At 40.3% G+C, this 27,891-nt stretch overlaps 2 protein-coding genes across 2 annotated transcripts; both read right to left on the reverse strand.

Annotated features, from left to right (window-relative positions):
- Positions 1–1,038: 1,038 nt before the first annotated feature.
- On the reverse strand, positions 1,039–11,150 carry LOC121514836 (protein mono-ADP-ribosyltransferase PARP12-like). The gene is made up of 8 exons (XM_041795207.1): positions 11,072–11,150; positions 10,361–10,511; positions 8,079–8,253; positions 6,976–7,205; positions 6,755–6,842; positions 4,749–4,876; positions 4,148–4,299; positions 1,039–2,933 (listed from the first exon to the last, which is right to left on the reverse strand). The coding sequence occupies exons 1-8, from the start codon at positions 11,148–11,150 to the stop codon at positions 2,668–2,670; spliced, it is 1,269 nt and encodes a 422-aa protein (XP_041651141.1). The 3' UTR covers positions 1,039–2,667.
- Positions 11,151–15,404: 4,254 nt separating this feature from the next.
- On the reverse strand, positions 15,405–27,891 carry LOC121515412 (protein mono-ADP-ribosyltransferase PARP12-like). Its single transcript, XM_041796166.1, has 11 exons — positions 27,488–27,891; positions 25,651–25,789; positions 25,128–25,386; positions 24,901–25,044; positions 23,562–23,751; positions 20,713–20,887; positions 20,267–20,496; positions 20,085–20,172; positions 19,269–19,396; positions 17,017–17,168; positions 15,405–15,684 (listed from the first exon to the last, which is right to left on the reverse strand). Exons 1-11 carry the CDS (start codon positions 27,805–27,807, stop codon positions 15,428–15,430), a joined length of 2,082 nt encoding a protein of 693 aa, XP_041652100.1. The 5' UTR covers positions 27,808–27,891; the 3' UTR covers positions 15,405–15,427.

Raw genomic sequence — 27,891 nt, forward strand, 5'->3', positions numbered from 1 at the left:
GGACTATATCCTCATCATATTACAGGTTTGTTCTTAAAGTCTCTGGTTTTATACCTTCAGTATGGCCGTTGTGGGTACCAGGATGTCAGATCTGCCCCGGGTCCTGCGTCTGCTGGTGTTCCACATGTGATTGGCTTTACAGCTGTATGATGGCGTGGCACACTGAGATTGTCTGTACGTTTAAGACTACTGATGAGGGTTTCACAGCGTTTTTTTAATGGGTTTGTATCGATTTTTAATATCAGGTCCTAAAACAACAGTTAACTAGCTAAAGGGCAGAAGAACCCAGCATATCCGAGGTGATATCAACTGAATGTAAAACAATAAACTCTCCAACTTTAAGCCAGTCACATTGTGTCACGTCGTCATACCAGCAAACAGCCAATCATATCGTGTATCACCACCAGAAGATGCAGGACCCCTGAGCGGATCTGTGACACTCTGTCCCTGTGTTACTGATTGTTTAAGTCTTTGTGACGTTTGTCACAGTGCACTTGACTAAAAACTGCTATTTTACTGACAGGAGAGGTTCAAGGGAAGGAGAGGAATTAGTCCTCATAATTTAATCCAGGTTACTTTAGTCACTGTAAGATAAACCGCCTACGATAACCATCACCTTCCTCCTGATTTTAACACTCATTAACAGACTTAACAGAGAAATTTAAATCTGTTTGAAAATCAAATAGCTTCTTCACCAGCTCTCGTGTAGGTACGTCATGTTAATTTGAATCCAGCTAATGTTTAGGATTTGTTCTAAGAAGGTTGAGAATTTCAGAAACCGATTTATGACTGAAGACTTGAAGTGCCTGTTGTACATTTAAGACGGGTTGTTTGCCACTTGTGATTGATTAAATATATATTTCATGAGATTTTGTTGTGGGTGTGTTGTGTTTTTAATCCCACATCTGAAAACATTTGTCATCATCAGTATGCTTTATTTACATTTGAATCAATGACCTTTAATAGACTTTCAGCCTCTTTGTCTAAAGTGTTCACTGTCACAGTCATGTCGAATTATTAAGAGGAGAGGCTCAATTTATATAATTACAAAAATAATATAAAATACACTAAAATAACATTTTAATAAAGTGACGAAGCTGCCCTAAAAATATACATACAAGAGAGAATATTTACAGTACTGTGCAGAACTTTTGGGCAGGTTTGGGCCAATAATTGAGGCTAAAAAAAGGCCTTAATGGCATGTAAGCACACCTGAGGGCACCAATCAGACAGGAAGGAGGATTGACACAACCTCGTCAGGCTCTAGATCCATCCATCCATCTATCCATCCATCCATTTTCTTCCACTCATCCAGGGTAGGGTCGCGGTCCACCCAAACATCCCTCTCCCTGGCATAATTTTCCAGCTCTTCCTGAGAAATTCCAAGGTGTTCCCAGGCCAGATGAGATATATTATCCATCCAGCAGGTCCTGGGTCCACCAAGAGGTCTCCTCCTAGTTGGACTCACCTGGAAGACCAAACCACCGAAACAGTCTTGTACAACGTCAACAATACCGCCGATGCTGCACCAACCCGCCAGTTGATCTCACAGTCCATTCTACCCTCACTCATGCACAAGACCTGAGATACTAAGGGCTAATCCCATTTCTACCCTTGCCCTAAGCTCTTCCCCTTTGTCTTACCCTTGCCCCTTGAAACAGAGGGTTAAGGGGCAAGCGTGAAAACCTTCCTTTAAGAAATGAGACGCGACTTGAAAAAGCCCAGAAAAAATAGATGCAGTCGAGCTTGGCCTTGGCAACAAAAGTAACGATGCGTTGAGATAGACTTTTGGAATGCTGACAATATTTGCATTCATTGCACCAAAAAATGTGTGCATAGATTGTACTCCTTTACATTTTTTAAATCTAAGACCCTGAAATCATGGTGGAAGGAGCTCCTCCTCTCTCTGTTCATCTATGTGTAAAGAGTCCAGGATCAGGGCATGACAGGAAGTCAGTTACTGTTAGTTTAAGACGGTAGATAAATCCATAATGACACAGAAACAAATTTGAATGCAGAATAGTGGAATTTGAAAGTGCAATGAAAAGAATGTGATCAATCATGATTAACTACAGAAAGTCTGAGATTGTGGGCACTGATGGCCCAGCGGTCTAAGGCACTACCCATGAACGCTGGCGGCCCAGGTTCAAATCTGGCCAGTGGCCCTTTGCAGTATGTCTTTCCTCACTCTTCTCTTGTTTCCAACTCTATCCACTGCCCTCCTCTATGGAATAGACACGAAAAGCCCAATAATAAATCTAACATAAAATAAATTCTGAGATCAATCATGATTAAAAACTGTAATCTTTTGACATCCCTAGATTTAAGCTTCTTAAGTGGTGTCCCCATGCTGTATTTGGTTCCAACATGAACAAAACTTACAGTTTGCACTAATATCTCAGAGTTTCTGTGGTTATCAGGTGATGTAAGCCTGCGCTTATTTAAACTTAAGGAGAATTAAATAGTTGGTGTTTCAGCTCCATACAGGGTTCATTGGAAGCTGCTGTTTGGCCCTCCAGGCCTCCATACTGGTCACAAAAGTGAAAGCAATTGAGTGAAATTCCAGAGGAACATTCCCAGTATCTTGGTGAATCCATTCCATGAAGAACTAAGGCAGTTTTGAAGGCCAAAGAGGGTCCATTGTGGTACTAGGGATAGTGTGCAGGACTACTGAGTCTTTGAGTAGTTGATAAGATACTCGGGATAAATCTGTTGTTTTTCAAACACAACATAGATGCTGGGGTTGCGCTCATTGTCCACACAGCTGTCATAGAGGGTTTTGTTGTCGGCTTTAAGTGGAGGTCGGACGTAGCTGCTGCTTCCTTTAATGTACTCTCCAACTAAGACCAGAGCAACAAACATCGTCCTCTGTTGACCTTCTTTGACTCTGACATACGAGTCAGAGTAGGACGCCTCTCTGGCAAAGTAGCTGCCTGAGAAATAACACAGTAGATCAGTGTTACTCAACCCTGCTCAGCCAAAGAGCCGAATTGTTGAAAAATACCTTTGCAAGAGCCACAATCTAAGTGGCAAAAAAGGATTAAAGTGGCAATAAAAATAAGTTTAAGCTGGCAAAATAGGTGAAAAAGCTGCAAAAAAGTGGCCAGAAAATGACTTACAGGTAGAAATAAGGGTAGAAAAAAAGCTGCAAAAACTGCAAAAAAAAAAAAAAAATTGCAAAGTGACTAAAATTAGCAAAAAGCAGCAAAAATGTGGGGGAAAATGAGTAAAAATGACTAAAATTGGTAAAATACAGCATAAAGGGGGAAAATGAGTAAAAAATGACTAAAATTGGTAAAATACAGCATAAAGGGGGAAAATGAGTAAAAAATGACTAAAATTGGGAAAAGCAGCAAAAGGGTGAGGGAAAATGAGTGAAAAATGACTAAATTAGGCAAAAAATCAGCAAAAAGGTTGGGGAAAATGAGTGAAAAATAACTAAAATTGGCAAACTGCAGCATAGAGGTGGGGGAAAATGAGTGAAAAATGACTAAAATTGGCAAAAAGCAGCAAAAAAGGTGGAAGAAAATGAGTGAAAAATGACTAATATTGGCAAAAAGCAGCTAAAAAAGGGGGGGGGGGATGGTAAAAGATAACTAAAATTGCAAAGAGGTGGAGGAAATTAATTAAAAATGACTAAAATATGCAAAAAGCAGCAAAAAGGTTGGGGAAATGAATGAAAAACGACTAAAGTAGGCAAAATTGTGGGGGCAAATGAGTGAAAAATAACAAAATTTCACAAAAAGGCAGTAAAAGAGTGGGGAAAATAGGAAAAGTGACATCTAATGGCAAGAGGCACCTTCAAATGGGCAAAAAGTGGCATAAAAGGAAAAAAATTGGCAAAAAAATTACAAATAAGGGCAAAAAAATATACAGACAAAAAATAAAGGTTGACAGTTAAGTTTGACAAATAAAGCCTGCTGTAGAAGTGTGGGAAACAAAGTGCAATGGATAATTTCTGAGGTAAAAGTTTCCTTATTTATGTTTTTTTATGGGGGAATAATATTTCTAATATAGACATAAAAGAGCCACAAATCCTCACAAAAGAGTCAGCCTTGAGTATCTCTGCATTAGAGTCACAATCCTAAAGAAAGAGTTCAGCTTTTAACAGAATATTTCTTAGTAATGTTAGGAATTTTCTCCGTACCTCTGCCATAGGACGTCCCGTTGGCTCCACACATCCTCCAGTCAAAGTTCTGATCACAGATCGCCTCGATCAGAGTCTCGTTCGTCCCGTGGAACAAGTACTTCTCTTTCACCGCTTTTCCTCTGTTCCTCTTTTTCATCTGCTCTCTTTGCCTGAAAACAGGGATAAGAAAATGTCAAAGTCACTCAGCCAAGTATTACTTTTACTTTTTGACTGACGGCTGCTTTAGGCTCTGCTTTTGGTGTCCTTCAGCTCATCATAAAAATAACTGGATCAATGATACTGATGCTACTAATGAAAAGAGGAAGCACTAAAAGAAGCCATATGATGAGAAAATTTTAAATTCAAGCAGTAATTTTGGCTTTTGGCTTTTAACTAGGGCTGTCAAAAGTGTATAATTTTTAAATGCATTAATCTCAGACTTTCTGGATCCGGTTCACGTATGGCTTCTTCTCTCCATGGTCCAGCTTTAACTGATGGCACAAGTTAAAGGGAGCAGTATTTGGGTGGTATGTCTTTGGATTGATCCCTGTGAAGCATTAAACTTCCATTATGTTGATTTTTTAGAAGCCTAACAACCAGGTCTAACAGTCAGACTTACAAGTGAAAGACTTTCCACAGAGAAGGGTTCTGGATCCTCTGGATCTTGTGAATTTTACTCGCTGACATGGTCTGGTTAAACGTCATTTTGATCTTTTCATATTCCTCTGATTTGGAGAGAGGTATGAGCTGAAAGAAGAGCACAGTTCAGATGAAGAGATCATAATAGAAAATACATTTAAAGATGAAGAAGCAACAAGGCAAATTTGGTGTTTAGCTACTGGATTTAATATTTATTTATGCTTCACATGCTATTTTGAACTACAAAAGCAAATGTCATCTGGAGAAATGGCAAATGGGTGTTTTCTTAAAAACTGTATTTAAAAGCCATCAGTAGCACAATCCACTAGGTCGTTGCTAGAGAAGTCAGCCTGATTTTCTGGTTTATTTGTTAAATTTGAATCCTAGATTAATTGGCATCAGAATTAAAAGTCAGTTAAAGTAAGTTTTGATAATATTTATGAGGTTCAGCCCAACAACTCTGATCAAACGCTCCATTCAAACTGTAATATATATATATTGATGGGTTGTTTGACCAGTTGGTGATGACTTTTAGTGTTCACTGGTCTGAGTTTATAGCTTTACTGAAAGCCCTGAGAACTGACTGCTGCTCTCTAAGGCAGTGGTTCTCAACGTTGGGGGCGGGACCCCATTTGGGGTCATGGGACACTGACAGGGGTCTCCGGATGCCTTGAAATAATAGAAATATTTTTTAATTTACACTGTTTCCACCTTACACCAATTTTGGCAGATTTCAACCTGTTGTCATCACTTTTTTCCCGCCAACTTTAACACATTTTTGCCACTTAAAACCCATTTTTGTCAGTTTTAAACCCTTTCCACCCTTTTTTTCTGCCTGTTTTTGCCACTTCTAAACCAAATCTTGCCACTCTCCACCTGTTGTTGGCTCTGCTGACCCTTTATTGCCACTATGAACCCTTTTTACGCCAGGTTTCACAATTTGATATGCCAATTTTTGCCAGTTTATCCCATTTCTGACTATTTCTGCCCCAGCTTACCCTTTTTGCCTGTTTATATCAATTTTATCATCCCATTTCACCAAATTTCATACCTATTTTTGCTACTTTAGTGCCATTTCAGCCACTTTTTTAATCCCCTTTTACCACTAAATATGCCCTTTTTGCCACTTTAACCTATTTTTGCCATTTTTTAAATAATTTTTGGCATTTTAATCTAATTTTTGGCACTTCTAAACCATTTCTGCTACTTTTAACCTCCAATTTCACCACCTTTTCCAGCATTTTTTTGCCATTATTAACCCATTTTATCTATTTTTAATGTTTTTTTGTTTAAAACAAAAGGATTAACATTTTTAAGAGGGCTACTTACTGCACCAATGAATTATAAAGATATGTGTTTCTTTGATAAGAGTGGTTATGATTCAGGTTAAACATTAAATACCACAGCTTAACTTTACAATGGACCAGGATTTTGCTGGCCCCCAGTTTGGCTGGGCCATTTTCCCCCTAATGGGCGGCCTTGTCTCCACATGACTATTCTTAAATGTTCATGACTGTGTTCAGTCACCTTCAGGTCCAGGGGGGTCCCCTCTCTCTGGCACTGTTATTTTGGGGGTCGCGGTCTGAAAAGGTTGAGAACCCCTGCTCTAAGGCAACGCCATCTTCTCATCTCTATGTGTGGGAACCAAGGCTGCTGGCTGTGTGGAATGCATGCAGCATGGGTTTGTACTAGTGTGCCATAGCTAAGAATCTTCTTAGCTTTTTTTTTTTTAAAGATTTTATTTTTGGCCTTTTTGCCTTTATTTGATAGGACAGTGGATAGAGTCGGAAACAGGGGAGAGAGCGGGGAGAGACATGCAGGAAATAGTGCCATGGGCCAGATTCGAACCCGGGTCGCCTGTGTACACGGCATGCGCCTTAACCACTCGACTACTGGCGCGACAGAATCTTCTTAGCTTTTATCGGATCATTTTCATTGAATGTATTTGATACTCAAACAAAAATGATTTAAAAATCTCTAAGATACCTTGTATCCTATATCTGGTAGTGCAGTCTTGTCCCAGTATGATGGGAAGCTCTCGGCTGTGGAGGATCTGGAGATGTGCGCTGATTGGCTACAGTAGAGACAAACAGTGATTATTGATGGAAACAATCATAGTCTGACGGGTGAGGAAACATGAGAATAAAATCCAGGGCAGCCGTTAGAATCCAGATCCCTGTCTGTTACTGTTAGAAAGATGTCCATACCTCTGAATCACCACATCCTGAGCAGACACAAAGAGGGGCCTCCGTCTGACCTCTCTCTTGGTTTTGTAGTTCATATTCTGCTGGTACATCTGCAGGCCTCCTGTCTCGCCTTTAAAGTGGAGCGTATACATCTGATCGCCCACTTTGAACTGAATCTCTGTGTCTATGTTTGCCTGGTACACACCCTCCAGAGCTTGAGAGGTGACTGTGGCCAGTGGGGCAGTATTTCCCTAGAGAGAGAAATGGAAAACTAGCTTCAAGAGGTTGTTATAAGTGTAGCTCAGGCTCCTCCATTACTCTGATTGCTGCTGAGATGTTTCTACACCTCGACTGGAGTCTAAATTAACCAGATTGGACAGGGTTTTAAAGGCTCACGCCTCTCTATAGAAGGCCTCACAGCTGACAATGATATCAGAGCAGAAACCAAGCCATGAGGTTAAAGGTCAAAGGAGCTGCAGAGTTTAGAGACTGGATTGTTGACAGGAACAGATCTGGTGAAGACTACAGAAACATTTCTGCTGCTCTGAAGGTTCCCAAAGAGAACACTGGCCTTCAAAATTCTCACATGGAAGAAGTCTGGACCAACCAGGACTCTTCTAGAGCTGGTTTCCTGATCAAACGGAGCAATCAGGGGAGAAGGGCCTCAGTAAGAGAGGAGACTAGGAACCTGATGGTCACTCTGGCTGAGCTCCAGAGATCCAGTGTGGAGATGGGACAACCATCACTGCTGGATGGAAGCCTCTCCTCAGTGGAAGACACATGAAAGCCTGACTGGAGTTTAAAACAAAGATGCCAGGATCTGAGCCTTGCCAAACCTTGCCAAGATGGATCTGCCTGACAACAGTCATGGGATAAGGCCAATCATCAGCTTTGCAAAGTTGCATGTGAGCACAGAATCTTGAGGATTCAAATACAACCTAAAATGCATTATAATTAGGTCTACCAATGCAGTAAAATGTAACATAAAGCTAGTTATTATCTCTCTGCTCAACGCCTCATCAGACCTGTTGGCGTATGACTCCTACTGTTTGAGTTTCAGAGCTGCTACATAAACACAATGAAAGAACAGAGCGACACCACGGCGCTATCAGTGAAAGTCTGACCTTTCCATACTCCATCCAATTCCCATTGTTGTCCTTCCAGTACCAAAGCCACTGAGTGGAAAGACTGACGTTTTGAGGGTTTGAGGCGGAGGGTGTTGTGGTCAGTCGACGAACAGCAGACCCTCCACACGTCATCGTCATGAACTTAACCGGCTGCTTTTTGAAGAACAGAAAGCTGAAAGCAACCAGAGAGAGTTTAACAATTCCTGTACATTTCAGAGACTGATTTTAGTAAACAATAAAACAAATACTTCATGTTTTAGGGCAGGGGTTCTCAACCTTTTCAGCCCGTAACCCCCAAAATAACAGTGTCAGAGACCGGGGACCCCCTCTGGACCTGAAGGTGGTTGAAACAGCCATGATCATTCAAGAATAGTCATGTCGAGACAAGGTCGTCCATAAGGGGGGATAAAGGGGCCCAGCCAAACTGGGGGCCCATGAAGTCAGCAAAATCATGGCTCATTGTAAAGTTAAGTTATATCCTTATTTTATTGTATTTTTTGTTTTTATCTTATTAATAACCATCCTTATCAAAGTAACAACTGTCTTTTTAATTCATTTGTGCCATAGTATAGCCATCTTAAAAATGTAAAAGAATTGAAATGGGTCAAAGATGGGGAAATGGGCAGAAAAGGTGGTGAAATGGGATTTTAAAAGTAGCAGAAATTATTAAAAGTTGCAAAAATGGGCATTAAAATTGGTGGAATTGGATTTAAAAGTGGCAGAAATGAGTTTAAAGTGGAAAAATGAGTGGAAAAGGCAGTAAAATGGAATTGTAAAGTTGGAAATATTTGTTTAACCCTTTACCTGCTGAGTCTAAACATGATGATTTGGACATATTGTGTTATTATGGCTGTAAAATAGTCAGGGAATGCCCTAAGTCTGAGAGCTTTGGTCCCTTTTCCCAGGAGTACTTGAACTTGACTTTTCAACATCTGGTTAATGATTATTGCACATTATATGGAATTGTCAGCAGTTTAAAAGAAGAAAAACACAAAAACAGATTTGTTTTTCATGGCTTTTATGAGAAGAAATGTTGTTATTGCTCATGAAGTTTTGATTTGACATTTGAAATGTGAACCTATACATGTTTAGAACAATCACCAGTCATTTTTGGAGTCTAGGACTCTGGGTGTGCAAAACAGTGCAAAAGATAACTATATACATAAGAGACAATTAGTGCAAATAAAGGTGGAAAAATGCATTCTCAACATTCTCAGTAACATATTGTTATTACACATGACAGACACACACAAATGCCACTATCTAACGCTATTTTTTGAAAATTAAACACCACTCTCACTCGCTCTCCTTTTACTCTCTTCCTTCACTCTCCTTTCTCATTCGTCTTCTGCCAAAGCTGCCGTTTTCGCAGTGCTGTTCGACATTACCGTAATATATATACCACACATCATATATTGCTGGAAAGCACAGATTCTCAGCTCTCTGTCAGCTTTGGAATTTATTAGATTGAGCAAACTTTGGAGGAGTTACAGTGTTGAGAATCTGTGTAGCGGTCTCGTGATACTTCTGGTGTTTTGCTATGAATGCCCACGTCATATGGTTGTGAGTACTGTAATGAATCATATATGTGCGCATGCCCACAATTCTCAGCTTTCCAACACTGTTGGAATTTTTCTGATCCGACAAACTTTGACAGAGTTACGGTAATAATACTCTGTGCCGGGTCAGTAGGTAAAGGGTTAATCTAGCAAAATGGGTTAACTGAGGCGACAAAAAACAGAAAAAAGTGGTGAAAAGGGGTTAAAGGTTGTAATTATAGGTCAACAGAGGCAAAAATAGGCGGAAAGTCATTGTTGGTTTAGAAGTGGCAAAAATGGGCAGAAACGGTGGTAAAATGGCGTTAAAAGTGGCAAAAAATTGTGAGAAAAGGGATGAAAATAGATGTACAGTGGCAAAAATGGGTTAAAAAAGTCAAAAATAAATGCTGCAAAGATTAGAACCCAACAGTAGTTTGACATAGTTTCAGCTCCAAATTGCAGTAACTGTTAGCCAGGATGCTAGCACCGATGCTACTGATCCAACACACACACACACACCGGCATCGTCAATACATCACAAATTTGGAGGGTCCATGATGTGGGTCTGCCGGGGGCCCAGCCAAATCTGTGAGCAGACTTACTTTTTGAAATCATTAAGAAAATATTCTTTGTTTTTTTAGGCATCTGTCGACCCCCAAGGGGGTCCCAACCCCCAGATTGAGAGCCTCTGTTCTAGATAGATAACTGTGTGTTTATCTCCATGCTTTCTTCTTTACACACCTTTGAAGAGGTAAAACCACCTTGCCGCTGGTGTCTCGCCCCGGGTCACAGTAGGCCTTCTCGATCTCCTCCATGTCAGGAAGGTCCTTCCAGGTTCCTCTGCCACTGTCCTTTACCTGCCACCTGTACGGCAGGTGCTCATGGGACTCACCTTAGGAAAAATAATGGAAAAAAAATAACAATGTTGTACAAAAACAATTATGTTAGTTATAAAGAGGACTTTGAGAGTGTAATTTCTGCCTTTTCTTAGAGCCATATTGTCCTTTATAACTCTTTTACTGCTGCCTCAATCATCCTCCACCACATGACTCAGGTTGCCAAAAATGCTGCGGCCAAAGTTTTTAAATTTAACTGATTTAAAAAGTTGAACCTTTATAATTCCTCTCAATCCTCTGTCAGCTCTGCTGTGCTGCTTATAAGCAGAAATGGTTTTGATTTCAGAATTAACAAGAAAAAACCTCTACCAGGAAGTCACTGATGAAGGCTTGATGCCAAAGTGTGCCACTGAAGTGTGTTTTTAAGGTTTAACTCTCCATGCAGGTGAAATACAAAGGTCTTCAGACATCAACAACTCACCAGAAACGTGCAAAAATAATCACATCTGAATACACGGCGGTGCAAAGACGCTTTACCCCCTTCCAGATTTCTTGTTTTTTAATATGTCACAAATAAGAAGGGGGCTTAAGATGCCACCACTACTGAGCCACTTACCCAAAGTTTCATCCCCTGCAAACAGTCCTGCACAGCTGTGGGCAATCCACTGACAGAGCTGCTGACACAGTTTAGCCATAATCATCCAATCAGAGCTGCTGCTGATGATGTGACCCCTTTTGACCCTCTCTCTGCCCTCTGTGATGGATATTTCACCGTCTTCCTCAGGCAGTCTCCCCTGGACTGGTTACTGGTGTCGTCTCAGTCAGCTCAGTTATCCTGGCTGTTTCCGGGAGTTTCTATCAATCCTGGGATGTCAGATGTTATCATGAAGCTCAGACAGGCAACCTTTAAACTGCCATTAAAGAGGGCTCGTTTCCACTAACCCAGTTATACTCAACACGTGGCTCTTTTGTGGTGATTTGTGACTTTTTTATGTCTCAATTTGAAATATTACCTTGACTGAGGCCAGTGAGGCCTGCAGGTTTTTGGATGTGGTTCTGGGTTCTTCTGTGACCTCATGGATGCGTAGTGGTTGCACTCTTGGAGTCATTTTGGTTGGCTGACCACTCCTGGGAAGGTTCACCACTGGTCCCAGTTTTCTCCATTTGTGGGTAATGGCTCTGACCGTGGTTCTCTGGAGTCCCAGAGCCTTGGAAATGTCTTTGTAACCTTTTCCAGACTGATAGTTTTCAGTCACTTTGTTTGTCATCTGGTCTCGAATTTTTTTGGATGGTGGCATGATGCATTTCTTTCTGAGATCTTGTAGCCTACTTCACTTTGTCTGACAGCTTCTATTTAAGAGATTTCTACATTCAACTAATCTGGAGATAATCAGGCCTGGGTGTGGCGAATGAAACTGGACTCAGCTTTCCAAAAACTGTGATTATTAAAGTTAACTCATGATTTAACAAAGGGGGCAATTACTTTTTAACATAGGGCCAGATAGGTTTGGATTTTTTCCCCCTTAAAAAATTAAATAATCTTAGAAACTGCATTTTGTATTCACTTGGGTTGTCTTTGTGAAATATAAAAATTCGTTTGATGATCTGAAACATTTAAGTGTGATAAATATGCAACAAACTCAGGAATCAGAAAGGGGGCAAATACTTTTTCATGGTGCTGTACGTGCTTATTCAAACTGAGCTACAGTTATAGCTCAGGATATTTCACTGGACGATTGTCCTTGCACGGGTACACAAACACTGGAAGAATCAAATTAGTGAGTGGAAAGGGGACAAAGTAGATCTTGTATAGTTGTGTTGTTTGTTGTTGTGAGATTGCAGAGGGGGAGAATAATTACACGTGGTCAAAGACTGGGATATTTTCTCAGATTTTATGGTTTGTATTGCCTGTTCCTTTAAGCCATAAAAGTTTAGAGTTGATTTACTGATTACATGAGTTATAAGGAAGAGATTCTGCACAGTTTGTTTTTCTAGGAACTCATTTATGATCCACTAACAACGGCTTAGGGAGCCATTTTTGTAGTCCAAATCCACCAGGGAGGAACACAGTCCCCTTTTTTGCTCATCCTCATGAATGCTCTGTTTGTCTCTCTCTGTTCTGAAAGTCCTGATTTTATCACTTGATTCTTTTACAGACAAAGGACCATCAGGGCTGCAGTTTAATATTGTTCTGGGAAATCAGATCATCAACTGTGTATATTAATTGCATTAATCACGATTAACTGCAATCCACAGCTAGTGCACTAATATTTTTAATCGCAATTAATCACATGCTTTATTATTGCCTTTTACAAACTTTGTTTGGTCTGCCGTGTCTCTCTGCAGCCACAGTGATGTTAAATAATTCCACCACCGATCACCAATGTCTCATTTCAGTTTTTAAACATAAAGACATCCCAGTGGACAACTCAGAAGTCACCTGAACCATGTGTTATCAAACACTGGCCTTTTCCTGTTTATGCATTTCTTTTCCAGCACATAAAAATTATTTTAATTTCCCTGTGAACGCAGGTCTGTATTGAAACTGGAAGTCAGTTACCCTAGTTTAAGGCAGGGGTGTCAAACTCAATCACAGCAAGGGCCGGATTCTACATTTGGGTCTAACCTGAGGGCCTATCAGGGTCAATATTTAACCGTAGACTGTCAACCTCATATTCGCCAGAAATGATACGGGGGTAAAAAACTTAGCACTGATGATAAATGATTTGGAGATGAAAAAGGTTAAAATGACAAGTTAAAAACTCAAAATCTGAGATAAAAAGTCAAACTTGTGAAAACATGACATTTTAAGTCAAAAAAATGTTTTTAAAAGGCAAAATATGAGATAAAATATTGAAACCATGAATTTTAACAGTCAAAATATGATAGGTGAAAATCACGAGTTTTAAAAGTCAAGATATGAGATAAAAGTGAAAGTTAGGAGTTGAAATGGTCAGCAAAAGTGAGAATAAAATTCAAAATCATGATATTAACAATCAAAATAAGAGCCAAACATTAAAATCATGAGTTTAAAATGTCAAAATATGAGATAAAATTCAAAATCATGACATTTAAAGGTCAAAATAGGGTTTAAAATGTAAAATTATGAATCTAATAGGTAAAAATTGAGATAAAAGTTAAAGTTATGAGATGTAAAAGTTAAAATATAAAATAAACGGTCAAAACCATAACCTTTAGTCATAACTATGTGATGCAAAATTGTAAATATAGAGCAAACACAACTTTCTCCTAAGCTCCTTGCTTTTTATCAAATTATTTTGACTGTTTACTTTTTCTAATTTTTGTGGCTCAAAAAGGATTTTATAAATCATTAAGTTTAAGTTTACATTTTATACTGGAGGAAATCTGCAGACCTCATACTGGTGGACCAGTTATAATAAAAATATCATAGGATCTTGCAGGCTGGGTAGAACTGCACCATGGGCCGGATTTGGCCCCCAGGCCTTGAGTTTGACACCCCTGGTTTAAGACATTTAAAATGACACAAAAGCAGATGTATATAAAGTATATAAATATATATATTGAGAGGGAAATTCTGTGGAATCTGAAAGTATTTTTGCTGTTTTTTAAAGAGAGATTTTGTTTAATATTAATTCTAATATTGTTTCCACGGAATAAAAATAAAAAAACTTAAATAAATCACTGAAAAATGTGTTCTGTGTGCATAAACAAGGTGAACTGCACGCAGTGTTGGCTGTTTTTAAACCCAAAGATTTCTGCAGGCGATTTACCTGTTATAAACCAACCAAGTTTATTAAATCCAGCATTTTGATTCCACGCTGAATATTTGACTTCTTTAAAATCACAGAGGACACACTCAAAACCACACAGAAAAACCACACTTTACCCTAATAATGTGTATTTCTATGATAAGAAACAGGATAAATGGTTTCAGAAGGCTTTCTGATTTAGAAACACAAAAACAGGCATCATTAAACTATTCTGAGACATTTTATAGTGATGTAACACTTTGCTACTCTACATTACAGTTTATAAACTTAATGCAAGGATTAATCTCACACAATCTGACAGAATAAAGAAGAGAAAACTAGATCGACAGTATAAAAGAGATTACACTCTAAAGACAAATGCTCTTATTATCTAAAGGTCAGAAAGGTTATGAAAGTAGGACTCTAGGTATGTTTTTACAAAGTATTTTAATGTTTATTTCTTTTTCTTAATCTTATTTTAACCTTAAAGCTGGCAAGGTATGAGATGGTTTTAGTGCTGGTTTGCCCTCCTCCAGGATCTAGGGGGACACTACTGATTAAAGGTCCAAATAATTCTTGGGGGGGTGTTAGTATGAGTATTGTACTGGTCCTGATTGAGCTGGAGCCTCGTGGTTTCAGACTGGACTGCCTCTGATAGAATACTGGTATGGAGTCATTATTGTAGCAAAACTTAGGAGTGCATTTTAATGTGTCATGAGCGTGACTGATTGTTTTTTGGGCTCAGATTTTTGTTTCCATTCAAACCTTCCTCCTTGCTCTCAGATCTGTTTGCTTTCTCAAGTTTCCTGCATTCAGGCTCAAACCATTCTCCAGTTGTTTCTCACTGCTTGTTAAAAAAATTCTCTGATTATTCCTTTCTTCAAACCTATGCCGGCTGGATTGTTCTATTATTTTATATGTGGATGGCACATCGGAAAGGCCTTCCTGCTGCATGGTGATTTCAGATGCAGTGCAAAAGTTAACACAGGAAAAACGCCCTGATGTTTGGGAATATGGGAAACGAAAAGGCCAGCTCCAAGATGTGCCCCTTTTTTTTTCTTTTTCTTCTTTTGTTTTGTTTTTTATTTTTTTTTAGCCATTTGAACCCTGCCAATGGCGCAAGCTCTGCTTTGTCACAGAAGCACAAATCAGGCTTTAATTCCACAAACCTTTAACAAAACCGCTCGCTGCTCCATCAGACAGCTCCCAGAGAAAAGGTTGACTTAGAGCAGCGTTATGATTTATGAGTAGTTGATGAGATACTCAGGATAAATCTGTTGTTTTTCAAACACCACATAGATGCTGGGGTTGTTCTCACGGTCCACGCAGGTGTCATAGAGGGTTTTGTTGTCTGGTTTTAGTGGAGGTCTGACGTAGCAGCTGCGTCCGTTTGTGAACTCTCCCACCAGGATCAGAGCAACAAACATGGTCTTCTTCTGCTGTTTGTTCACCTTGGCGTATCTGTCGGAGTAGGACGCGTCTTTGGCAAAGTAGCTTCCTAAAATAAAACAAAGCATTACCACTGATGCCACTGAAAACTAAAGTTAAATTTCTACAACTCCAATTACAAAAAAGTTGGGGCGTTGTGTAAAAAGGAAGCTGATGATTGTCAAATCTCATTAACTCATATGTTATTCATAGAAGGACATAAACAACATAACAGATGTTGAAACTGAGACATTTTATCATTTCAAGAAAAAAAATCAGCTCACTTAGCATCAGTACATGCCAAAAAAGTTGGGACAGGGCAACAAAAAACTAACAAAGTCAGTGGTGCTGATGAAAAACAGCCAGAACTTATTAAGTGAACTGTCAACAGGTCAGAAACATGACTGAGTATAAAAGAAGTATTTTAAAGAGGCAGAGTCTCTCAGAAGTAAAGATGGGCAGAGGTTCACCAGTCTTCATCTATAAATCGTGGAGTGATTTCAGAAAAATTTTCCTCAACATAAAATTGTTCAGACTTTGAATAACCCACTATTTAAAGTCCACAATGATCATGGACAGAAGAAGCCACATGTGAACAGGATCCAGAAACAGCGTCGTCTTCTCTGGACCAAAGCTCATTTAACATGGACTGAGGAAACATGGAAAACTGTTCTGTGGTCAGAGGAAACATGGAAAACTGTTCTGCGGTCAGAGGAAACCACAGATGCCGTGTCCTGAGGACTAAAGAGGAGAGGGAGCATCCAGCTTGTTCTCTTGGCTCAGGTCTAAAGCCTGCATCTCTGATGGTATGGGGTTGCATTAGTGCCTATGGCGTGGGCAGCTCTAACATCTGGAAAGGAACTATCAATGCTGGAAAGAAGAGAGAGCTTTTAGAGACACATATGCTCCCATCCAGTCAACGTCTCTGTCAGAGAAGGCCTTGACTATTTCAGCAAGATGATGCTAAACCACATACCACATCCATCACAACAGCATGGCTTCACAGGAGAAGAACCCAGATCCTGAACTGGTCTACCTGCAGTCCAGACCTTTCACCAATAGAAAGCATTTGGAGCAAAAGAGACCCAGGACTGTTGAGCAGCTAGAGCCCTACATCAGAAAAGAACGGGACAACATTCCTCCACCAAAACTCCAGAAACTGGTCTCCTCACTTCCCAGAGAGGATGCTACACAATGGTAAACATGGCCCTGTCCCTACTTTTTTGAGATGTGTCTATATCTGATATGTTGTTCATGTTCTATTGTGAATATCTGAAATTGAGGTTGTATTAATATGACAGCATTAATACATGAGCAAAGATGACTCTGGAGTTTAAAGGTTTTCAGCTCCCACCAAAAACAAAGTTGCTTGGTATTGATTGTTGTGGAGTTTTCTCCGTACCTCTGCCGTAGGCCGTCCCGTGGACTCCACACATCCTCCAGTCAAAGTTCTGATCACAGATCGCCTCAATCAGAGTCTCATCCGTCCCGTGGAACAAGTACTGCTCGTTCACCGCTTTCCCTCCGTTCCTCTTTTTCATCTGCTCTTTTTGCCTGAAACACAGTTAAACAAAGTAAAACTAAGCATGTACGTATGTTTGGTTAACGGCTTCTAAAACTCTTTGTCTTGGTGTTTATATATTATTTGGGATTTTGTTTGAAGAACATACTCAAGAATTGAGTTTGATGCTGCTAGGGTTAATTTGAGTATATGAGTAATTACGAAGGCTTTTATTTTGAAAGAATCAGTATTTTTGCACATGGTTGTACGTATATAGATGGGCTGGTAAGATGGGACAGTCATGCATTACAACGCCGATATGTTTGTAAGAATGATGAGATGGATAAACATTTAGAAACTCTCTCTTTAAGTTAACTATTAAAGGAATTAACTTAATTTTTATTTACTTCTGCCGTCATGTTTGACCTTTCTTACTGAAGAGAGCTGCCTGTTGTTGCTGAAATAGAAACTATAGAGCAGTTAAAGGCTACCAGAACAGTTTTAGAGAGGGACACTGGTGTTTTTAGCAGTTTAGACAGAGTGCTTTGGTTAAACACTAACTTCGTATTTACATAGACACAGATCTTTGATACCGTTTATGGAGCAACACCTGCAAACACTGCAGAAGCTCTGTAGAAGGAAGTGGATGTCAGGATGTTGGTGTTGTATTTAGAAGCCACACTGCCACCTAGTGGCCTGTGGTACAACAGTGTTTTTAGGCGTTTTTGCCTAACGCACTGTCTGTCACATTCAGTATAATTGAGATGAATTTTCCAGTAAGACAATGAGCCGAAGCACACAGGGAAAGCTGCACAGAGATGGTTTAAAGACAACAAGGAGAACGTTCTGGAGTGGCCGAGTCATAGAGCAGACCTCAATCCAACAGAGGATTTGTGGCTCCCCGTTCAGCCTGACAGAGCTTGAGCAGTTTTGCAAAGAAGAATAAAGTAAAATTTCAGTGTCTATATCAGGGGTGTCAAACTCAAGGCCCGGGGGCCAAATCCGGCCTGTGGTACAGTTATACCCGGCCCGCAAGAGGTCTGCAGATTTCCTCCTGTATAAAAATGAAAATTTTACCTTGTTGGTTTGAAATATCCTTGTTAAGTCATCCAATTTTGAAAAAGGAAAGAGAAAACTGATTAGTTAAAAAGCAAAGAAGGTGGGAAAATAAAATTAATTTTTCTTTTCAGGTCAAATTTTCAATTTTACATCTCAAAATTAGAAATTCAACTAACGTTTTTTGCTTTTAATTTTATATTATGACCTTTAACAATGACATATTAAAATTTTAAGTGACCTTTTCAACTCATGATTTTGAATTTTATCCCACATTTTGGCTTTTTCAACTCCTAACCTAGTTTTTTGATCCTGTATTTTGCCGCTTAAACACACAGTTAAAAATTTAAAACCCATGATTTGAATTTTCTCATATTTTTACCTTTTAAACTCATGATTTTAAATTTTATCTCATATTTTGACCTTTAAAACGTATTTTTCAGGCTTTCATCACTTTTTTTTCCTTTTAAACTCATAATTTTAAATTGTATCTCATACGTTTACCTTTAAACTCAGAATTTTGTTTTTATATCATATTTTGACCTTTTAAACTGATAATTTTGACTTCTATATCTTATCTTATACCTTTTAAACTCATTTCATTTTTTTTCGTACTTTGATGTTTAAAACTTGTTTTTTTAATTTGATCTCATATTTTGACCTATAAAACTTGTGATTTTGAATTTCTATTTAATATTTTTGCCTTTTAAAAACTTAATTTTGAATTTTAATTCAATGCTTTGACCTTTTTGACTAATAGTTTGTCTTTTTATTTCAGATTTTGAGACTTTAAATGTAGAATTTTGACTTTTTTTAATGTCAAAATCATCTATCATCAGTTCTTTTTTCCATATTTCTTTAGTGGGGAAAATTAAGTTGACAGTTTCTGGTTAAAGGTTGACCCTGTTAGGCCCTCAGGTTGGACCTAAATTCAGAACCCGGCCCCTACTGTGATTGAGTCTGACACCCCTGGTCTAGATGTCTGAGCCGGACTGAGATCTATCCACACAGACTCAGAGCTGTGACTGCAGACAAAGATGACTCTACTAAATACTGACTAGAAGAGGCTGAATGCAGTCACGTAGGTCGATATTTACCACTGAAAGACTCTCCACAGAGAAGGGTTCTGGATCCTCTGGATGCTGTGAATTTTACTTGATGGCATGGTGCCCTTAAACAACATCTGAATCATGTTGTACTCCGCAGATTTGGAGAGAGGTACGAGCTGAAAGATACAAGCACAGGGGAGAGAAACAGAAACAAAGTATGTAAAAGCCAAAATTTGCACTGAGCAGAAGATGATAAAATTAATTGCACGGATGTTTCTGAAGCTCCACCAGGTCTGCTTGTAGTTTTTAACACGTGCTCTCCTTGCTACGGTGGCTAGTTTAATCCAGACAAGATCAATGCTTCTGAAGGAAGGTCAGATTGTGTTCGGTTCATGTTCTTACAACACAAAAAACACAGCAGAGTCTGGTTAAAAATGGGCCAAGACCCACCTGCTTAAGCAGCCTTCCTCGGGTTCGATCTACACCAGAGTTCAGCTGACAGATTTCACATCAGCACAAATGACCTGAACTCAACTCTGCAAACAGATTCACATTTGTTCCAACTGAATCAGACAGGTTAAACATTAAGTTCTGAGTCTAGTGCTGCCAACGTTAAGCTCCACACTTCACAGTATTTATCAAATACTGAAAACACGGCCATTGCTCCTACAGAGGCTATACCCCTACCTAAAGACAGTCAACAGGCTCAGAGGCTGATAACTGCATGAAATGAACCTGAACTACAAGGTCTGCAAAAAAGCATCATCTCCAAGAGGCCTTTAAACCCTCAGACAGCCATTTTAATTGCTACACATGAACAAGCAGACTAGTAAATATGATATAAAATAAATACAGTAGAGGTACCTTATATCCCAAATCTGGCAGTGCAGTCTTGTCCCAGTGAGTTGGGAAGCTCTCAGCTGTGGGGGAGCTGGAGCCATGTGATGAAGGACTGAAGTGGAGACAAACAGAACAGTCTGATTCATGAAGGAGCCTCAGGCACAGAGAAACCTTAAAGAGTAAGGTGAGAATGGCCATAAACAAACCTCTTTAACTTGTCCTCCACGTCCTGAGCAGACACGAAGCGAGGCCTCCGTCTGACCTCTCTCTGGGTTTTATATTTCACATTCTGCTGAAACATCTTCGGGGTTCCTGCTTCCCCCTTAAAGTTGAGAACATACTTCTGTTGACCTGCGCTGAACTGCACCTCTGTGTCCTGGTCTGCCAGGTAAACGTTCTCCAGAGTTTGAGAGCTGACGGAGGCTGAAGCGTCGCCCTGAGGAGGAAGGCAGAGCAGACGGCCATGATGAAAGTGATATCGCTGGGTTATGTGCGGGAACGGGGAATGCAACTCAGAGAATGAAGTCAACATTGGCAAAACCAGATTTGATGGTGGCTTCTGTTACTTAAAGAAAATGCAGAAACAAGTTTGACTTTCTTCTGTAAACAGAGAAATTTAAAGAGCTGCATCAGTAGTGGAAGTTTGTCTGACCTGCCCATACTCCAGCCACTGTCCGCTGTCATCCCTCCAGTACCAAACCCACTGTGTTGTCAGAATGAAGTGATCAGGCTTCGAGATGGATGAGGCGGTGGACAGACGGCGAACAGGAGACCCTCCGTACGTCATCCTCGTGAAGTCAACCAACTGCTCTTTGCTGGCTGCAGAGCTGAGAGCAAGCAGAGTGAGACAAACGGGACAGACTTTAACCAAAGATTCATCTCTTTTAACATTTTTTTCTTCAGATTTTTATATAAACTCATAGCAGTGATCAAGAGTCTGCACAGCAAAGAGCGCTGGACAGCTGTTCAGGTAATCCTGCTCACTTTAGTCCTACTTTTTTAAAAACAAGCTGGAGTGAATCAACCTGATCCAGACACAAAGGTTGATACCTGGTTGTGTCAAATAAATCCATCAGGATTAAAGTCACGTTCCAGGCGCTGACCCAAGCTGAGTCGGAACAGTTGAGAACGGGTCGACAACATCTCAGCACCACTAGGGGTGGAAATCACTAGTGGCCCCACGATACAATATTATCACCATACTAGGGTCACACTTCGATATTATTGCAATTTTAAACATTTTGCAATACAAAGAGTACTGCCTTATCATATATTGTGATCTATACCATTTTCTGAACTGTTTAGTTGATTTTGCATCAGTCTTGCCTTCATGTTTGTTGTATTTCCTCAGTATTTCATTCTCATGTAGCACTTCTTGCTAACCCCATGTGTCATGTCCATCTCATTCTCTGCTTTCATTCCTAGCGTCCTTCCCCTGGTGTTGCCATGTTTGTTCTACTGACCTTCTCTTGCTCTGTGACCGTCACCTCTGCTGACCTCACTGGACAAACAACTTTATTTTCCATTATCATAGACTTCAGTTCATATTAGCCATTAATTTGAAAAAGTTGATACTTGGTGGACGAGCCGATATGATATATCACAAAACAAAATATTGCAATAGTATGCTGTATCGATTTTTTTCCCCACCCCTAAGCACCACCAGAAACATTCAACCCACTGGATCAGCGCTTGGTGTGCAGGGATTTCCTCCTCATCTGGGGATGTTCATGTGCAGCGCAGTTTAAGGGCATGGAGATAGAAACCCTGCGCCCTGAGGCTCCAGATCAGTGACACTCAACGCGTGGCTCTTTAATGTTTGAATTTAAAACATTATTCACATTTTTGCCACTTCTATTTGACTCTTTTATCCTGCTTTTTGCAATTTTTTGCCCCATTTTTTGCCACTTTTCATCCATTTAAGCTGCCTTTTGCAATCAAATGCCACCGATTCCCCATTTTGCAACTCTTTGATATTTTGTGCCCATTTTCCCACCATGTTGATGATTTTTGCCCATCTTAGTCACTTTTCACTCATTTTTTGGCATGGTTTTGCCACTTTTGGACCATTTTTGCCACTTTACCCTCAGTGTTTGCCCCTTTTTGCCTATTTTTACCACTTCTTGCCCATTTAAGATGCCTTTTGCAATTAAATTCCACTTCTTGCCCATTTTCCCACCCTTTTTTCTGATTTTTGCCACTTTTTGACAATTTTTTTGCCACCTTTAACTTATCTTTTGGTCACTTCCCACCCATTTTTGCCACTTTCTGCCTTTTCTGCCACTTTTCTCCCAGGGTTTGCCACTTTCTGACCACTTTTGCCACCGTTAACTTATTTTAATTGCCATTTTTCACCATTAAGATTGTGGCTCCTGCAAATGTATTTTTCAAGAATTTGTCTCTTTGGTTGAGCAGGGTTGAGTAACACTGCTTCAGAGACAAGGGGCTCGGACCCCCTTTCCAGCTGCATTAGCAACTGCCGTAGCCTTACTGGGTCTCCAGGACCCAATGGGCTGGTCCAGATGTCGGGGCAACCACAAGCATCATGGAGCGGTCAGCTGGGAGGACACCTGAAGAGATGGGGCATGGGCCTGGCGTAGGCCTGGACGATGGCCATCAGGGGCCGGGGAAGTACAGGACCAAGGTTATTGTGGCAAAACCGGTATATGCTCCCTTACCTGACCTGACCAACAGGATTAAAGCTATCGAAGAGGAGTAAATCTTGACCTCTAGCTGTTTAAGCCAAAAGGAGGTAATCTAATCCTGTTTTGTCCTGCTGTAATGTCCAGTTTGAGGTGATTACGCTGTGATAAATAAGGTCCATAAGAATCAGGACTAGCTTGATCCCAGTAGAAGGCTGGATTTGGACTGGATTATGGTGGGAAATTTATAGATCATTCAAACAGGTCAAATAAACACCATTTTAACAAGATGTTTGATATTAAAATACATTGTTTTACATGTTTTTTTAAACTAGAATACTGTTTCCTTTAGTTATACAGTGTAAGGTACAGAAAAACAATCTGTCTTATGTGGGACATTTGCATGCTCTTTTTCGTGTTTTCTTGTCTTTGAATAAAGGGAAATATTGATGCACAGAGCATCTAAGAACCCTTTTGCTTACAGCTGAGCACGGCAGAGATCAGTTTGCATACCAGCGCCAGTAGAAAGTGCTCTGACACTGAGGTTAAAGGTGCTGCTGGAACAAAAGGGCCCTTCAGTTGTATCTCTGCCTACGTGTGATCTAAACTCCGTCCTAAATTTGAAAATGATTCTCACCAGAATACATCTGATCAACACAGAGCTGCTGCAACCTTCACAGGGTTCTTTGTGAACACAGAGAGAAATGAAAACTATCTTCTGTCCTTGAGATAAGCAGAGACTCTCTACTCCTACAGAGGAGGAACCAACACGCTTCACATGCCACACTCACACTGCGGATCCCTCAGAATAAGCTGACACCAAAGTAAACCTCTGAGGTTCAGCTCTTCCTCTACGCACCTTTGAAGAGTCAAAAATCTTAAAATGCCTAATGTTTGTGTCGGTTCGTCCATGCAGCTTGTGTCCCGCCCCGGGTCGCAGTACGCCTTCTCAACATCCTCCATGTCAGGAAGGTCCTTCCAGGTCGAACTGTCGCCGTCTAACACCTGCCACCTGTATGGCAGACGCCAGTGGACCCGAGCACACCTCTCTGGAAAAGACGGAAAAATAAAAAACATCATTACTGGTTGATAGAAGGCAATAAGTAGTGAGGGGTAATATTAATTTCAACTCAAATTCCTAAAAAGTTGTGACACTGTGTTAAATGTCAATTAAAAAAGAATGCAATGATTGTCAAATCTCATAAACCATATCTTATTTAACAGTGGAATATAAACAACAAATCAGATGTTTCAACTAAGAAGTTTTAAGACTAACGAGAAATATTAGCCCATTTGAATTTGATGATTGCTATTGGTGAAAGGTCTGGACTGCAGGCAGGCCAGTTCAGGACCCGGACTCTTCTCCTGTGAAACCGTGCTGTTGTGATGGATCTGGTGTCTGGTTTAGCATTGTTTAGACATCGCCTGGATGGGAGCATATGCTGCTCTTAAACCTCTCTCTACTTCGTCTGTGGTTTCCTCTGACCACAGAACAGTTTTCCATGTTTCCTCAGTCCATGTTAAATGAGCTTTGGTCCAGAGAAGACGGCGCTGTTTCTGGATCCTGTTCACATATGGCTTCTTCTCTCCATGATCCAGCTTTGACTGTCATTGGTGGATGGCACGGCCAACTGTGTTGACAGACCATGATTTCTGGAATGTTCCTGAGCCCATGCAGTGATTTCACTACAGAATCATGTCTGTTTTTAATGCAGTGGCCCCTGAGGGCCCCTTCAGCCTTGTCCCTTGCTCACAGAGATTTCTCCAGATTCTCTGAATCTCTTGGTGATATTATGGACTGTAGATGGAGGGAGATTCAAAGTCTTCATAATTTTAAATTGACAAAAAAAATTTCTGAAACTGTTCAACAATTTAGTTGCAGTTTTTAGATGCAGATTGTTAATTGTCTGCCCATCTTTACTTCTGGGAGACTCTGCCTCTCTTAAATGCTCCTTTTATACCCAGTCATGTCACTAACCTGTTGCCATTCAACCTAATTAGATTAGAAATGTCAAGGTCTTGTCAGTGTCATTTTTAGCACTTACTTTTCCAGCTTTTTGTTTCACTGTCCCTACTTTTTTTAATGTGTTGCTGCCGTCAAATTAAAAATGATCCGATATGTTGTTTAACTTTTATTGTGAGTAAAATCTGGGTTTATAAGATTTGAAAATCCCGGTGCGGCTCCATCAGAGTATTACCTTTGTACCTGCAGTCCCTGCGGATGAAGTAGAGGCAGATTTCGTTCCTGTCAGCTTCACTCATGGTGTTTGGCTGAGGAACAGAGGAGGCTCCAGCGCTTCTGTGTGGAGGCTGCTGAGGGAGAGCTTTCACCTCTACAGGAACTGTGGGAGACACAGATTTATTAAATGCTACTGTGCAGGCATGTTCTCTCTTTATTTTTGCTATAAACGTACTAATTCTTTACCAGGAGCAGCATATTCCTCCTGTGGAGCCACGAGGAGGAGTTTATTTCTGTAGATCTTGTTGAGGTTTGTTATGTTCTCCCTGCTGAGGCCTTTGAAAATCTTCATGTCACTCTCACCGATGTTATGGACTCTCTTACAGGAGGAGCCAAACATACAGTCGCCCTGGAAAAAGTGCTGACAGACGTGCAGCTTGGTGCAGGTGGTGGCAAACTTGCAGGAGCCATGCAAACCGTTTCCCTTGTTGTAATGGGGGCAGATCTGAGAGGACAAAGGAGAGTGGGTCATAGTCATTCTAACTATAAAACATGACTGTTTGGGTTTTTTTTTAACAACAGCCATTCTAGAAAAATGTAAAACATCCCTAAATATAGTCAAATAGTCTTGTTTCATCTGTTTATGGAGTAAACCAAGCTTGGTTTATTATAGAATTTCTAAACTTAGTTTTAAAGTAAAAGAAAAACAAACATGGAGGATGATCGATGTCCTGCATGTCTGTGGGCTCATGCTGCAGGTTTAACGTACCTCTGGAAGTAGATGGGGGTCATTCTGCAGTAACAGCTGGAACAGCTGTGTCTCCGTCAGATCATGAAGACCGTGTCTCATCAGAAGCTCGAGGTTGTGCTCAAAAGAGGCCAGACTGTGGGGGTTCTTACACTTTTGTCTGAAAAAAACAACAGAATTATAACATAGTAACATTCTGTAAGCACATTTTTGTAGTAGTGTGTTTAATGTGTACTCTATGAAATGTAATCGCTCCTATAATGGGAGGAGAGAGGCCACACCACTGCCTGGTTCTCAAAGTGGGGCCTGTGACCCCTTAAGGGGGGCTGAAAGTTCTGCCAGTACAGTCCGAGAAGGTTGAATAAAATCAATGCACATATTTTTGCACTGCTACGAAAGCAGCACGGTAAGATTTCAAGGTAAATAGGGCAGACACTGAATTAACATCAGGGCTGTAAAATCTACTGAGTTTATATAAATTTATATAGATATCAATATAGTGGATGAAAAACAAACAAACACATGATTTGGAACTGGGTTGACCTTGCTAAACTGATGGTGTTGACCCAATCTGGTTCACTGTAACAGGCTTTATTCTGAACAAGCTGCTTGGAGAGAGGTAGGATCTCATAGCTATGAAGGTTTTAAATTGTAACCTGTAATCCAAATAGTTGTGGGGCAGTGTAAAATGTTAAAAAAAAAGAAGTCAATGATTGCCAAATTTTATGAACCCACATTTTATTCACAATAGAACAAAAACAACGTATCAGAAGTTGAAACTGAGACATTTCATGAGAAATTTTAGGTCATTATGGACTGCAGGCAGACCAGTCCAGGACCCGGACTCTCCTCCTGTGAAGCCATGCTGTTGTGATGGATGTGGTATGTGGTTTAGCATGGTCTTGTTGAAATAGTTGCAGCCTTCCCTGACAGAGACGTTGTCTGGATGGGAACATATGTTGCCCTAAAAACTCCCTCTACTTTCCAGCATTGATAGTTCCTCTCCAGATGTTAGAGCTGCCCACGCCATAGGCACTAATGCAACCCCATACCATCAGAGATGCAGGCTTTAGAGCTGAGCCAGGAGAACCAGCTGGATGCTCCCTCTCCTCTTTAGTCCACAGGACACGGCGTCTGTGGTTTCCTCTGACCACAGAACAGTTTTCCATGTTTCCTCAGTCCATGTTAAATGAGCTTTGGTCCAGAGAAGATGACAGTGATGACTTTTGATCCCATATTTCACTTTTTAAACTACTTATTGAGAATTTTATTTCAAATCTTGACCTTTCAGAGTCACATTTTTGAATTTTATCTCATATTTTGACTTCTAAACTCATGATTTTAACTCTCTATCTCATATATTTGCCTTTGAAAAAACTTATTTTGACTTTAAATTTTCTGTTTTGACCTTTAGGACATTAAAGGTTGACCTTTTTGTCTCAGATTTTGAGCCTTAAAACTCATTTATTTAGCATGTATTTGACATGGACACACAGTCACATTGATGCTGTAACATTTAATTATTTTGACTTTTAGAAATCTTAAAATCATTTATCATCACTGTTTAACTTCCCATATGATGCATTACCTGTGAAAACACGGTTGCTAGTTTTTGGTGAAATCTTGACCCTGTTAGGCCCTAAGGTTAGACCTAAAACCAGATTTCAGCCCCTGCTTTAAGAGATTTGACAATCATTGACTTCCGTTTATATTAACATTTTACGCAGCGCCCCAACTTTTTTGGGACTGATTCGATAGATTTTAACTATCAAAAACACCGTATTTGACAAAAACTAGCAGTCGTAGACCAACTTGTTTACAGAGAAGTGAAACAGTCTGGGCAGACGGAGCTCCTTACCCGTACGTGCATCCGCCGGAGACGTAGTACCTGCACAGGTGTAGTCCGTCACACCGAGGACACTCTCCAGGTTTCCTCTGGCAGAGCCGCAGGCTGGTTTTAGCCACGACCAGGCTGTCAGGGCTGATGCCGTGGCCCCCTTTAGTCCCCTGCCTGCCCTCTTTAATGAAGAACTTCTCGTCTTCTAACAGGAGGCTGCTGAGAGCGGATTCACGGACTCTGTGGCTCCGTTCGACGCTCTCCTGCAGACTACAGTAGCTCAGACCGCCCTGGTGATCACAGAGGGTCTTCATGATCAGTCCTGATAGAGCCGAGCTCATCCTGGTGTTTTTTTAGCAGAGTCACAGAGAGAAACAGCTGTACAACTGCAGGTCAGATACTTCCTCTATAAGGGTTATGTCACA

This window comes from Cheilinus undulatus, linkage group 9 (assembly GCF_018320785.1).
Source record: "Cheilinus undulatus linkage group 9, ASM1832078v1, whole genome shotgun sequence".
In the NCBI taxonomy this organism is placed as follows: domain Eukaryota; kingdom Metazoa; phylum Chordata; class Actinopteri; order Labriformes; family Labridae; genus Cheilinus; species Cheilinus undulatus.